General features: G+C 41.1%; 1 protein-coding gene across 1 annotated transcript in view; it reads right to left on the bottom strand.

Annotated features, from left to right (window-relative positions):
• Positions 1-11,965, bottom strand: part of LOC115560666 (carcinoembryonic antigen-related cell adhesion molecule 5) — a 141,274-nt gene extending 129,309 nt beyond the window's left edge. Inside the window, exons 1-5 of the mRNA XM_030380121.1 lie at positions 11,646-11,965; positions 11,403-11,482; positions 9,063-9,332; positions 6,893-7,153; positions 6,572-6,628 (exon numbers count right to left, since the gene is read on the bottom strand). Of these exons, the coding sequence (XP_030235981.1) occupies positions 6,572-6,628; positions 6,893-7,153; positions 9,063-9,332; positions 11,403-11,457 (643 nt within the window). The 5' untranslated portion in view covers positions 11,458-11,482; positions 11,646-11,965. The remainder of the gene's footprint in view (positions 1-6,571; positions 6,629-6,892; positions 7,154-9,062; positions 9,333-11,402; positions 11,483-11,645) is intronic.
• Between the last annotated feature and the right edge of the window lie 184 nt (positions 11,966-12,149).

Genomic DNA, 12,149 nt, shown 5'->3' on the forward strand with positions numbered 1-12,149 from the left:
GGAGCTATCTACAATACAAACCAATGTACAAGTGGAGTAGGGTGGGCTGTCCTTGAAGACCTCCCCTCACATGTGCAGTACATTCAGGCAATGAACAGGTGGTGAAGATCCAACTTTTTTTTTTCATTCAGGGGAGGCATATGTAGCAGTTAAGGTTGTCACTGTCTTGCCCAAACCATTCTCACTCACTCCTATCATATTTTGGTAGTGGTGGTCGTTGCCAGAATGTTATTACCTGCCTGGTCACCCAAAATGGCCAATGAATCATACAATAGCATGTAGATATATATAGGTTTTTAAACTTGGGTTAGGCATGTGCATTTCAAGATTTGACCAGGATCCATTGATAGCACTACAATGTTACAAACTACATTACTAATCTGAATTAAGTATGCTGTACCACTCTGAGGTCAGTGTCCCTGAAAAGAAGATGGAGACATTTTCAAAATCAGTTACCCTGGAAAGAAAATTTAACAAAGATTTAGAAGTTAAAAGTTGAACAAAGATAGTATCAGAAGGGGCTTACCCAGGGACAGCATTGGGTCTTGGAGAGTTTACCAGAGAGTACAGGACCTGGTCTATCTGATCTGATCTGATCGTACAGGGGAATCCCACAGGACGTTGAGGCACTTTCGGTTCTCTTAGCCAGAGATGTGGGTGGATAGTGAAGGTCATCCTGCTCTTCCTTTGCTTCCCTCTGTGTTGTCTGAGCCGAGCGAATGGTCAGAGCTAAGGTGTTTTAAAACACAGAAACAGTAAGGGACCAATGGGAAGAGAGGACAGAAGAGTACGTGTAGAACATTTTTTTACTTCCTGTTTTTCTGATTCATTTTGTGATCTTTGGTGGGGATTTGTAGTCCCACCATGCAAGCTTGCTTTGATTCAAGACTCATTCTTCAAATGTGTTCCTTTTTCTAACCACTTCTATGTTTCCTCAAACTGTCCCGGGCTGGGAGTATTGTTCTCAAATAGTTATTTATTTGCTTGGATTACACATCATTACTTCAATCACTCCGTCTGGTCATTCTGCACCCTGGTAGAAGACCCTTAGTTTGTCCTCTTGATCGTGCTGAAGATCTCAACCTAGATCTCACTCTCAACATCAATAGTCTAACTTTAATGGGAATTTTCAACAGAAACATAATTAATTTGCGGAGCCCTTTCACAAGAAGCCTGAAGCACTTTTAACTTATATAACAGCTGTGCCTGCTGGTTCCCTTTACTAGCTAATCTCTTGGCAATCACATTTGCATATTGGCAGAAAGTTCTCAGAGTGGCAGGGCTAGATTAACAGGAACAACTAAAGCAACAACTAGAATTTCTACAGCTGGTTTTGGGGCGTGGGCTCGGGGCATTTGTGTGTCTTAGTCAAGGATGGCTAAGTAAGAAATGGCTTCCTGTCTCCCACCTCCACCCCAGTGTCTGGCCTTCCTCCCTGGGCACATGGTTTCTGGAAGCCATCTTTCTTCTGTTGAAGAGAACAGAGAGATGAAGAAGCAACAGGAGAAATGTATGGCCAATGAGAGAGAGAGAGAGAGAGAGAGAGAGAGAGAGAGAGAGAGAGAGAGAGAGAGAGAGAGAGAGAGAGAGAGAGAGAGACTGACTTATCACCTTATCCACAGGAAGATGAGGAGGGGTATGGGGACCAGTAAGACAGCAACTGCATGAAGCCACTCTGCGTACAGCTACAGTGATGATGATGATGTGTCTGGAAGATACTGAGTGAAGCATTGAACTGCCCTCCGCTATTTCCTGATTACAGGGACCTGATTACACAGATGTGTGTTTAGGTCTAGGTCTTAAGGTCAAAGACGTTAAAAGATGTTAAAGATGTTAAAAGAGGATGATATGTTTATATCAGTGGTACAGCAGGATAATGCATGAGGAATTTAGATGATTCATATTAATGTTGACAGGGTTATGCAGACTTTAAAGGTAAAGTGTCTAGGGTTTAGTGGTATCTAGTGGTCTAGTAATATTTAGTTGGTTATTCACCAACTGAATAACCCCCCTTTTTGCCTAGTTACTTAATCTGATTAGTTGTCTGAGTTATTAGAACAATATATGGCTGTGCCCATGTTTGGAAATCAAGCCAAACCAGTCACAAACCTAGAGGTCAGGAGATCAGGAATGGTATCAACACATTTTAATGTCGAAACAATCGTAATATTGCATGTGTTGCAATGTTTTCTGGTTCTGCACTCCTTGGGGCTTGTGCAGGCGCACTGACCACTCGTGCTTCCAGGCATTTGTCGGAATCTTACGGAAAATTTTGCATGACCTTTCATTAGATATCATACAAACGTTTTTTGAGACCAGCCTGCATGGTTCCAAATTTTTGAAACACGTGTTTTTATATATAATTTAGGTTATTACTTAAACAGAATAGCCTGAAAGCATGAAAAACACCATAAGCCTTTTAACTTACTCACTAAAGTTCATAGACAAACACTGAAATAAAAAGCAAGTTTCTCGCGAGACATGGTATCAAACACATCTTAATGTCGAAACAAGCATTTTCCACTGAGAATAAAATGAATGTCAACAAAAAATTGTATACATTTGATATATACTTTTTGGGATAGCAGCACCCATATCAACCAACAAAGCAATGTTAGAAAGCGTTTTTTTTCTGACAAGAAAAATATTCTTAGAAACTAACAAACTAAGCGATATATACAATCAATGAACGAAGATTATGGCAATAAAATACACATTTATTGCTAGAAATGTTATTAAAACCCATTTAATGCTGAATCTATAGTAAAAACAATGCATTTTTTGGGCTGTTTAGTTGATGGTGGTATCTGACACCAGTTTACTGTGAATGAAAAGAAGAAGTGAAAACGAAAAAGAGAAGTTAAGAAACTCAGTAAATTGTACATGTTTATAAATGGCTTTGCCTCCACAAGCTGTCCCTTGGGAGGATGAAGCCACAAAGTTTATCTTTGAGAACTATCAGGAGTGCTTACTCAGGGACAGCCTTGGGTCTTTTAAGGTTGATGGCAGAGTAGAGGACCTGCTCTGTATGATAAGACTTTACCAGAGCACCAGCAAACCCACGAGGCACTTCCTGGTTCTTAGAGCGAGAGAAGTGGATGCTGGGATAGTGAGGGTCATCCTGCTCTTCTATTGATTCTCTCCGTGCTGCAGAAGCCGAGCGATTGGTCAGAGCTGGGACGTTGTCATACACAGGACACGGAGGAGACTGACGGGGAGAGAGGACAGAGTAGTTTAGAAAACACTTTACTCTCAAATGGCTGTTCAGAAGCTCATGTTTTCATGGTTCATTTAGGGCCCGTTGGGGGTGACTAGTGCTTCCACAGTGAAGGCCGCTGTAGGTTTCACTTTAGGACTCTTCTGCGTGAACATATTCCTCTTTCTAATCATTGATACGTTTCAGTGGCAGTTGAGTTTGTAGGAAGTTGAAAAATTGACATCTTTATTTGCTTGGATTAAACATTACTACTTCTATCACCCAGTCTTCTCATTCGGCTCAATGGCAGAAGTCTCTCAGTTTGTCCCCTTGATCTCAGCCTAGATCCCACCCTATATCTAACTCTTGATCTCACAATAAAGGAACCTGGAAAAGTTGGCCTAAATGGTCCAACTTGTCTGGGATTTCGGTACTCATAAAGTTATTTTTGCTATGATTGATTTAACCATGGATATCAGCAATGGGCTAGCCCACAATTGATTTTGCCACATAACGTCAGCAACAGCTGTATGGGTAGTCAACTTATTCAATGATAAATTAGAAATGTAACAATAAGTTAACAAATGTTGATGCTATTTAATTAGAATAAAATTACATCGCGTGAATAGACATGACTAAACATAACGTGAATAGAACTTTAACTAGAACTGCAAGCAGTTATGCAGGGGTCCAAGAAGTGTGCATTTCGCCGGCACAACGCGACTAGAAATGTGCGTTTCGCCGGCACAACGCGAAGCATGTGTTGAAAACGCTACCCTGAACCTGTGGATACAAAGGATTTGACTGTGGTAGGAGTAGCGAGAAGTCAGTGTAGCGTTTTCGCGGCGAAATTTTGCAGACGATATACAATTTCCTCGTTTATTGCGCCCCCTAATGGCGAATTTTTCCGAATTTTTTATCGAACGACGTTAAGGTTAACACCAACATGCGTGTAAAACTTGGACTCGATCCGAAGTCTAATTTTGGATTTCTTTGGATTTTTGATATTCCACGTCTAATTTAGCTAATAAACCAATATTCAAAACGCTACCGTTTCGTCGTCAAAGGTCGCATCAAAAAAGTGTTTCGTGCATTCTTTGCGTGTGCGTCTGAAGATGTCGTGTGCAAAGTTTGGTGTCGATTGGTCGAGAAATGTGGGAGGAGTAGCGAAAAAACAGTTTTGCGGTTTTCGCGATTTTGCGAAAAAAAATTCTAGACGCAAATGGGCGTGGCCTAAGCTAAAAGATGCAGCAGACTCCAGTGCATCTGTGTGTACAAGTTTTTGGACTCTGGGAGGTTCGGTGTGGGAGTTATAGCCCAAAACGCGTATTCCTTGGTATAGCGCCACCTAGTGGCCGGCATGTCTGGATTTTGTCGTCTGCGTAGTGTTCACGGACCTGGATCTAGTGATGCAATTGGCGCGTGTGCACCATTTACGGTTTGGGCTGTGGTACCACTTCTAGATGGGAAGTATAACTAGAACTGCAAGCAGTTATGCAGGGGTCCAAGAAGTGTGCATTTCGCCGGCACAACGCGACAAGAAATGTGCGTTTCGCCGGCACAACGCGAAGCATGTGTTCAAAACGCTACCCTGAACCTGTGGATACAAAGAATTTGACTGTGGTAGGAGTAGCGAGAAGTCAGTGTAGCGTTTTTCGCGGCGAAATTTTGCAGACGATATACAATTTCCTCGTTTATTGCGCCCCCTAATGGCGAATTTTTCCGAATTTTTTATCGAACGACGTTAAGGTTAACACCAACATGTGTGTAAAATTTGGACTCGATCCGATGTCTAATTTTGGATTTCTTTGGATTTTTGATATTCCACGTCTAATTTAGCTAATAAACCAATATTCAAAACGCTACCGTTTCGTCGTCAAAGGTCGCATCAAAAAAGTGTTTCGTGCATTCTTTGCGTGTGCGTCTGAAGATGTCGTGTGCAAAGTTTGGTGTCGATTGGTCGAGAAATGTGGGAGGAGTAGCGAAAAAACAGTTTTGCGGTTTTCGCGATTTAGCGAAAAATATTCCCAGACGCAAATGGGCGTGGCCTAGGCCAAAAGATGCAGCAGACTCCAGTGCATCTGTGTGTACAAGTTTTTGGACTCTGGGAGGTTCGGTGTGGGAGTTATAGCCACAAACGCGTATTCCTTGGTATAGCGCCACCTAGTGGCCGGCGTGTCTGGATTTGGTCGTCTGCCGTCATCTCACGTACCTGGATCTAGTCATGCAATTGGCGTGTGTGCACCATTTACGGTTTGGGCTGTGGTCCCACTTCTACGGGGGAATAATAACAAACACTACAAAAACAATAGGGATCCAACCTGTTGGCTTGGACCCCTAATAAATAACCTCGTCCAGGCATGAACACGTTTCTATCTAAGAGTCACGTTAGTATTATAAAAAAGCATTCATGTGATTTTATTTGGTTCCCCTTGCGTGATGGTTCCCCTTTAAAGCGAATCTCTTGGGCATTGTATCTGCATATTGTCATAAAAGCCAAGTAGCAAAAGGGCTAGGAATTACAGAAACGGCTGAAGCAACAACTGCAAGTACATGAGATTTTGGGGCTCGGGGTATTTCCACTACCCAGCAACGGGTAGTGGAAGGAGTAAAGGAGTCTTAGTAACAAATAGCTTCCTGTGTCTCACCTCCTGCCTGGTATCTGGCCTTCCTCCCTGGTCAGGTGCCTTCCTAGAAGCCCTCTTTCTTCTGGTGAAGAGAATAGAGAGATAAGAAGTTTATATCAAATTATTGTTGAGAGAGAGAGAGAGAATATCTCACCTCATCCAGAGGAAGATGATGAGGAGTATGGATGCCAGTAAAACAGCTACAGTTCCTGCTGCCACAGTTGTAGGCCCTGATGATGATGACGATGGTGTGGCTGAAACACAGCGATTTAACACTTGATTCATGTCAAGGATTAAATACTGTCCATGTATATATTACAGCCTAAATGTGACAGATCTCCAATTGATAAAAATGGATACTCTTACTCTAGAGTATACTGGAGATACATATAACTAGGGTGCTCGTACAGCACCAAAGTTAATAAAAGTAGCAACACATAATTTAAGCCAATCACAAATTGAATAGAGCCGTTGCATGAGTCTGTGTCTTACCATCGATGGTGCTGGTACTCAGCACAATGTGCTATTTTATAGAAACAATTACCGGTCACATTAAGGAACATCAAAGTTGAATTCTGAAGTCCAACTGCATTACGAGCTTCACAGTAATAATTTCCTCCAAGCTCAGTTGTGATGTTACTGATGGTGTAGTTCTCTCCTAATTCCTCCACTGAGCCTCCATGTTCCCTGAACCAGGTGTAGTCAGCTGCTGGGTTGGCATCACTGCTGCAGCTCAGAGTCACTGAACCTCCCTCCTTTATTTCACCAGGGGGTCTCACGCTCACTGAGGGGGTCTTTGGAGCGTCTGTCATAAACACAATGATATATATTTACATCCTAAAGATAAGAAACCGTGCACATAACTGCAATGTCAGTGGGAACAGAATGCTGTTTTGAATAATAAAATGTCACTGTGATTCCTAGTTTACCAGGCATATAGAAATACATGAATAGCAGCTTAACATTATTGCAAGAAGGTATATAGCAAATATTTTGACATATTAGACGGTACAAATTTGTATTATTATTATTTAACTTCCACTTTTTATTATTATCGTTTTCCACTCACACAGGACATCTATGAAAACCGAGTTGGAGCCCAGATATCCATATTGGTTCTCTGCTTGGCAGTGGTACGTTCCCCTGTCTTTAGAGCTGACTGGGTCCAAGGTATAAGGTTGACTTGGTTCCCAGAGCAGAGGTTGGTTGTCCTTGAACCAGGTGTAGTCAGCTGCTGGGTTGGCATCACTGCTGCAGCTCAGAGTCACTGAACCTCCCTCCTTTATTCCACCAGGGGGTCTCACGCTCACTGAGGGGGTCTTTGGAGCGTCTGTCATAAACACAATGATATGTTAACATCGTAAAGATAAGAAACCATGTACATAACTACAATGTCAGTGGGATAAAGAATTATTTTTCAAATAATAAAATACGACTGTGGGTCCTATCTTGCGTCCGGCGCAATTTACTTAATCACTGGCGCATGTGTCGTCGCTAGTTTGCAGCTGGCGCAGAGCATTCTTTTCCCTCCAGCGCCACGCGTCGGTAAATCAGGGAATGATCTTGTGCCCCAAGGGGCGGTTCGGCGAAAGGAGGGGGCGCAAACGTTCCCTGGTGCTATTTTGCAGTTTCAGAAACCACTTAGGCCACAAACCAGGACATACCTGGTTTAAAGTCAGTGGCGCGTTGTTTAGATGCTATTTTAAGGGCGCATGTATAATGTTAACATCGTAAAGATAAGAAACCATGTACATAACTACAATGTCAGTGGGATAAAGAATTATTTTTCAAATAATAAAATACGACTGTGGGTCCTATCTTGCGTCCGGCGCAATTTACTTAATCACTGGCGCATGTGTCGTCGCTAGTTTGCAGCTGGCGCAGAGCATTCTTTTCCCTCCAGCGCCACGCGTCGGTAAATCAGGGAATGATCTTGTGCCCCAAGGGGCGGTTCGGCGAAAGGAGGGGGCGCAAACGTTCCCTGGTGCTATTTTGCAGTTTCAGAAACCACTTAGGCCACAAACCAGGACATACCTGGTTTAAAGTCAGTGGCGCGTTGTTTAGATGCTATTTTAAGGGCGCATGTATAATGTTGCTTGTGCACCTCGTGCATACATTTTGATTCTCTCATCTACCTAGCCACCCATTCTTGGTAAATTATTTGGGAAAGAACAGCTGATACAGCGGTAATAAGTTGTACTTTTAAATCAATGCAACTGCAAACACCGTACAGCAAACACATATTTTCTTGACACAGACATCGTGTAAATGCCCATAACTATTAGGATTGATAAGTATTTGATCGTGAGAAAACATTGTTTTACCGCGAGTGAGTGTTAAAAAGAATGAATGAATGCGGGCGTGTGTGTATGTGTAAAAGAATTAATGAATGCGGGCGCGCGTGTGTGCGTCCATCTGTTTAAACACACGCAAACTAAACACGTAACGCATAATACGGTCCATGGCAATGTATATTAACGGGGGGACGCATGCATGTTAGGAACACAAGTCGATAACGATGATGCATACAATACTGATAAGAAACGATGTTTATAATGTATTTCGTATATCATTAAATGGAACCACAGTTACTGCAGATCATATATATTTGTTTCTTTGATTTGAACTGATTTCCTATCTAGTTTCACTTCCTCTATTTGTGTATTTGTTTGTGTGGTTGAAAGTCCAAATTCATGTTAATAAATTATTTTACTTTACCCAAAATGTATGTTGCCTCCCCTTTCCCAAGCGAGGGACATAGCAATTATTATTAAAATTTTTATTTTTAGTATCATTGTTTTCTTCACACACTGGACATCTATGAAATACCGAGTTGGAGCCCAGATATCCATATTGGTTCTCCGCTTGGCAGCGGTACGTTCCCCTGTCTTTAGAGCTGACTGGGTCCAAGGTATAAGGTCGCCTTGGTTCCCAGAGCAGAGGTTGGTTGTCCTTGAACCAGGTGTAGTCAGCTGCTGGGTTGGCATCACTGCTGCAGCTCAGAGTCACTGAACCTCCCTCCATTATTTCACCAGGGGGAGTTGGTCTCACAAATGTGTGTTTAGGCCTATCTTGAGGTACATCAAACATGATGTACATTGATATGAATGATATAAAGAGGACATTTGAGGAGTTAAGGGAATGCAGGACGAATTGAGATGATTCATCTTAATGTTGACATGGTTATACAAACTTTAACATCTGTGTTATGATGTTATCCTGTGTGTTCTTTTACTCACATTTCACATCAATAGAGAATGGGTAGGATATTATTTTCCCTAGGTCATTCTCAGCTGTGCAGAGATATTGTCCAGAGTCTGAAGACTGGATGGGATGAAAGGAAAGCTGTTGTCCTTGGACACTGTGTCCGAGGGAATGATCTGTAGGAACCTTGGTCCAGGAGTACTTTGCTACTGGGTTGGCCTCGCTGGTGCAGGTCAGATTCACTGAACTGCCCTCCTTTATTACACCAGGGGGAGTCCCTCCCACTGAGGGGGTCTCTGGAGCGTCTGTTGACAGTTATATCACATTAGTTATTAAACTAATTGTATTAATAACATTAAGTCAAGTATGTACCCAAGTATAAAAAATAAAGCATGAGGAAGTTAGGCTAGTGTCATGAACATTTTCCAAGCCTTGTATTGAATCCAGGTTATCTTTGAAGAACAGCTTGCCAGTTGTCATTGCACGTGGCTCATTATGGACTGGCTGCGATCATAATGTCAACAAATAATACAAATACTTAAGAAGCAGTCCATAACCACTGGACAGCTCTTTTCTGTAGCATCTTCCAAAATTAGAATGGAAGGAAATCGATGCAGTCGGTTATCTTTATAATTTGCCCCTTTGTTAGCTTCAAGCTTTGGCTATGAACCCTCTGGTATCCTATACGAGGGGAACTTTTTTTTTTCAAACCTAGTCCTTATCTTGCTTTACATACGAATGGAATCAAAAACAAGTAGTGTATGATTCTGTTCCTCTCAAATCTTAGTACCAGTAGTATCAGTAGCCTACCCTGTACTACTGGTAGGCCTACCCTGAGGCTGAGGACTGCTTCAACATGGACGATAGATGTTCATTCATACTAAGACCACATTTAGTTCTTTACACTAAAGACCCATTATGTTTGTCAGTGCACTGTGGAGTTCTTACACACTGATGGAGAGGGGAGATGTTTGAAACCTGTAGCAGCACATGAAACCCTGTATTCAGAGTTAATGTAGAACCGGTAGGAGTATCCTTGACGTCGTTGTTGAATTTCATTCCTGTACCAGTTACTGTACATACTGTACGTACGATACCCAGTTAAATGACACATTCTGTGGCATTTCAGCTCTAACCAGTTCTGACTGGTAGGCCTAGGACGAATGATCACTTCCGTCCAGTGATCTGGTTCAGGGAAGAAATTACACAAAAATGAATAAAAAAAAGAATGCTGATTAAATACAAAAAAAAAAAAAGGCACACATGCACAGACGTACACACTCACACAAGCACACACACACACACACACACACACACACACACACACACACACACACACACACACAAACACACGCATACACACCGTTGAATAGATTCATTAGTAATCAATGTTTACCTGTCACAGATAACTTCACTCCAGGGAGATCACTTAATGCCCCTTCATTGTTTGTTGTAATCCTAAACTTGTATTCAGCAGAGTCACTCTGTCTCAGGTCTTTGATTATCAGTTTACACGTTCCAGTACAGCTGCTCCAGGTACAGCTGTGCCTAAAACAGCTGTAATCAACACGACCTGTGTAGTCTGTATCATCTCTCAGATCAACTGGCTCATTGTGTTTAGTAGTAAACCAGAGTTTTTTCTCCACTGTAGTTCTGTAAGGGTATTTATAATTGCAGCGGATTTCAAATGTTGATCCTCTCAAAGCGCAGATATTACTAGATGAGTAAGTAAATGCCCAGTCATCATTACCCTGTAATGCTGTAAAAAGATAAACACATCCCCTTGACAATGATGTTTCAGATGAAATGCATGATCACAAGGTACATGAGATGGAGGCTTGGTCCAGCTTCAACTGGAGATACATGCTGAACACTGAGCTGACGTCCAAGAACAACATGGTCACCAACAATATGCAGCTAGTGAAAAGCTAGTGACACACGTAGTGATGAATACAGTGAGACAGCTATTGATAAACCAGCTACAGCATGGATACATCGTCCTACATCTCATCAAGGGATTGAGTGCACAAACACACACAATACAAGGCAGGAGACCAATCTTGGTCTCCTGCCAAGTTCACAGACTCAACTTAAGCCTGTTGCACTTTAAATAGGAACTAAGTTAACCCATCAATGTTGTACTGAATTCTGAGTTGCCTCGTAATCAGGAAATGGTCAAGAAGCCTGTATAAAATCTCAAATGCAACACTTTATTATTTAGTAAAACAGAACATATTTGTTATTTAAAACAGGTCAATACTCTAGATGTCATTAGATAAATTCACAACATGTTTCACCCTCTCTTCATTCGGGTTGCTTGTCATGTTACACTTTGAAACAGATCAACTTAATGTTCACAACGTAAATGTACAAACCTGGTAATGACAGAAGGAAAGCTACAAAGCCTCTTGCAGCTGTTCTAAGATTCATAATTTGTTTCTCTCAGGGCGTTGTTCTACAGATGTAAACAAAATATGCATTAATTTTAACTAAAAAAATACATAGTCCCATGACTGTTATTTGTATTCATCTTATCAAATGAATTGGTTATTGTGCTTGATATATGAATGTTACTTTTCTAAGTAAACAAGTACGATTAAAGCAAAAAATATTCTTACTGTAGAGGAGGTAGCTGGTGTGACAGAAAAAGTCTGTGGAAACTTCTGTGCCTGCAGTTTAAGATAATAACTAGAACAAAGGTGTTCAAGCTCTTCCTTCCTTCCTTCCTTGGAGTCAAATGCAAAGTAGAAGGAACATATTCACCCAGACCACATTAAACAAGCAGTGCAGTTTATCAGCTACCCTGAAAATAACTAGGGGTCACCTACAGTTGAACAGCAGGGAAAATATATAGCATTTTGATGTAGAATATAGTCATATTATATAGGATATAGATGTAGAATATAGTTATAGAATAAAAATCTAAACTAGATGTAGGATAATGTTTGATGCAGAATAAAGATATAGAATATATAGAATATAGATAGAAAATATAGAGGTATAATAAAGAATATAGGGGTTTAATTTTGTATATTTGGATTATATATAGTTGTTGAATATATATAAAGCTGAGATAAGATAGATATATATTATAGAAATAGAATATATATAGAGTTTGAATA

This window comes from Gadus morhua, chromosome 16 (assembly GCF_902167405.1).
Source record: "Gadus morhua chromosome 16, gadMor3.0, whole genome shotgun sequence".
In the NCBI taxonomy this organism is placed as follows: Eukaryota; Metazoa; Chordata; class Actinopteri; order Gadiformes; family Gadidae; genus Gadus; species Gadus morhua.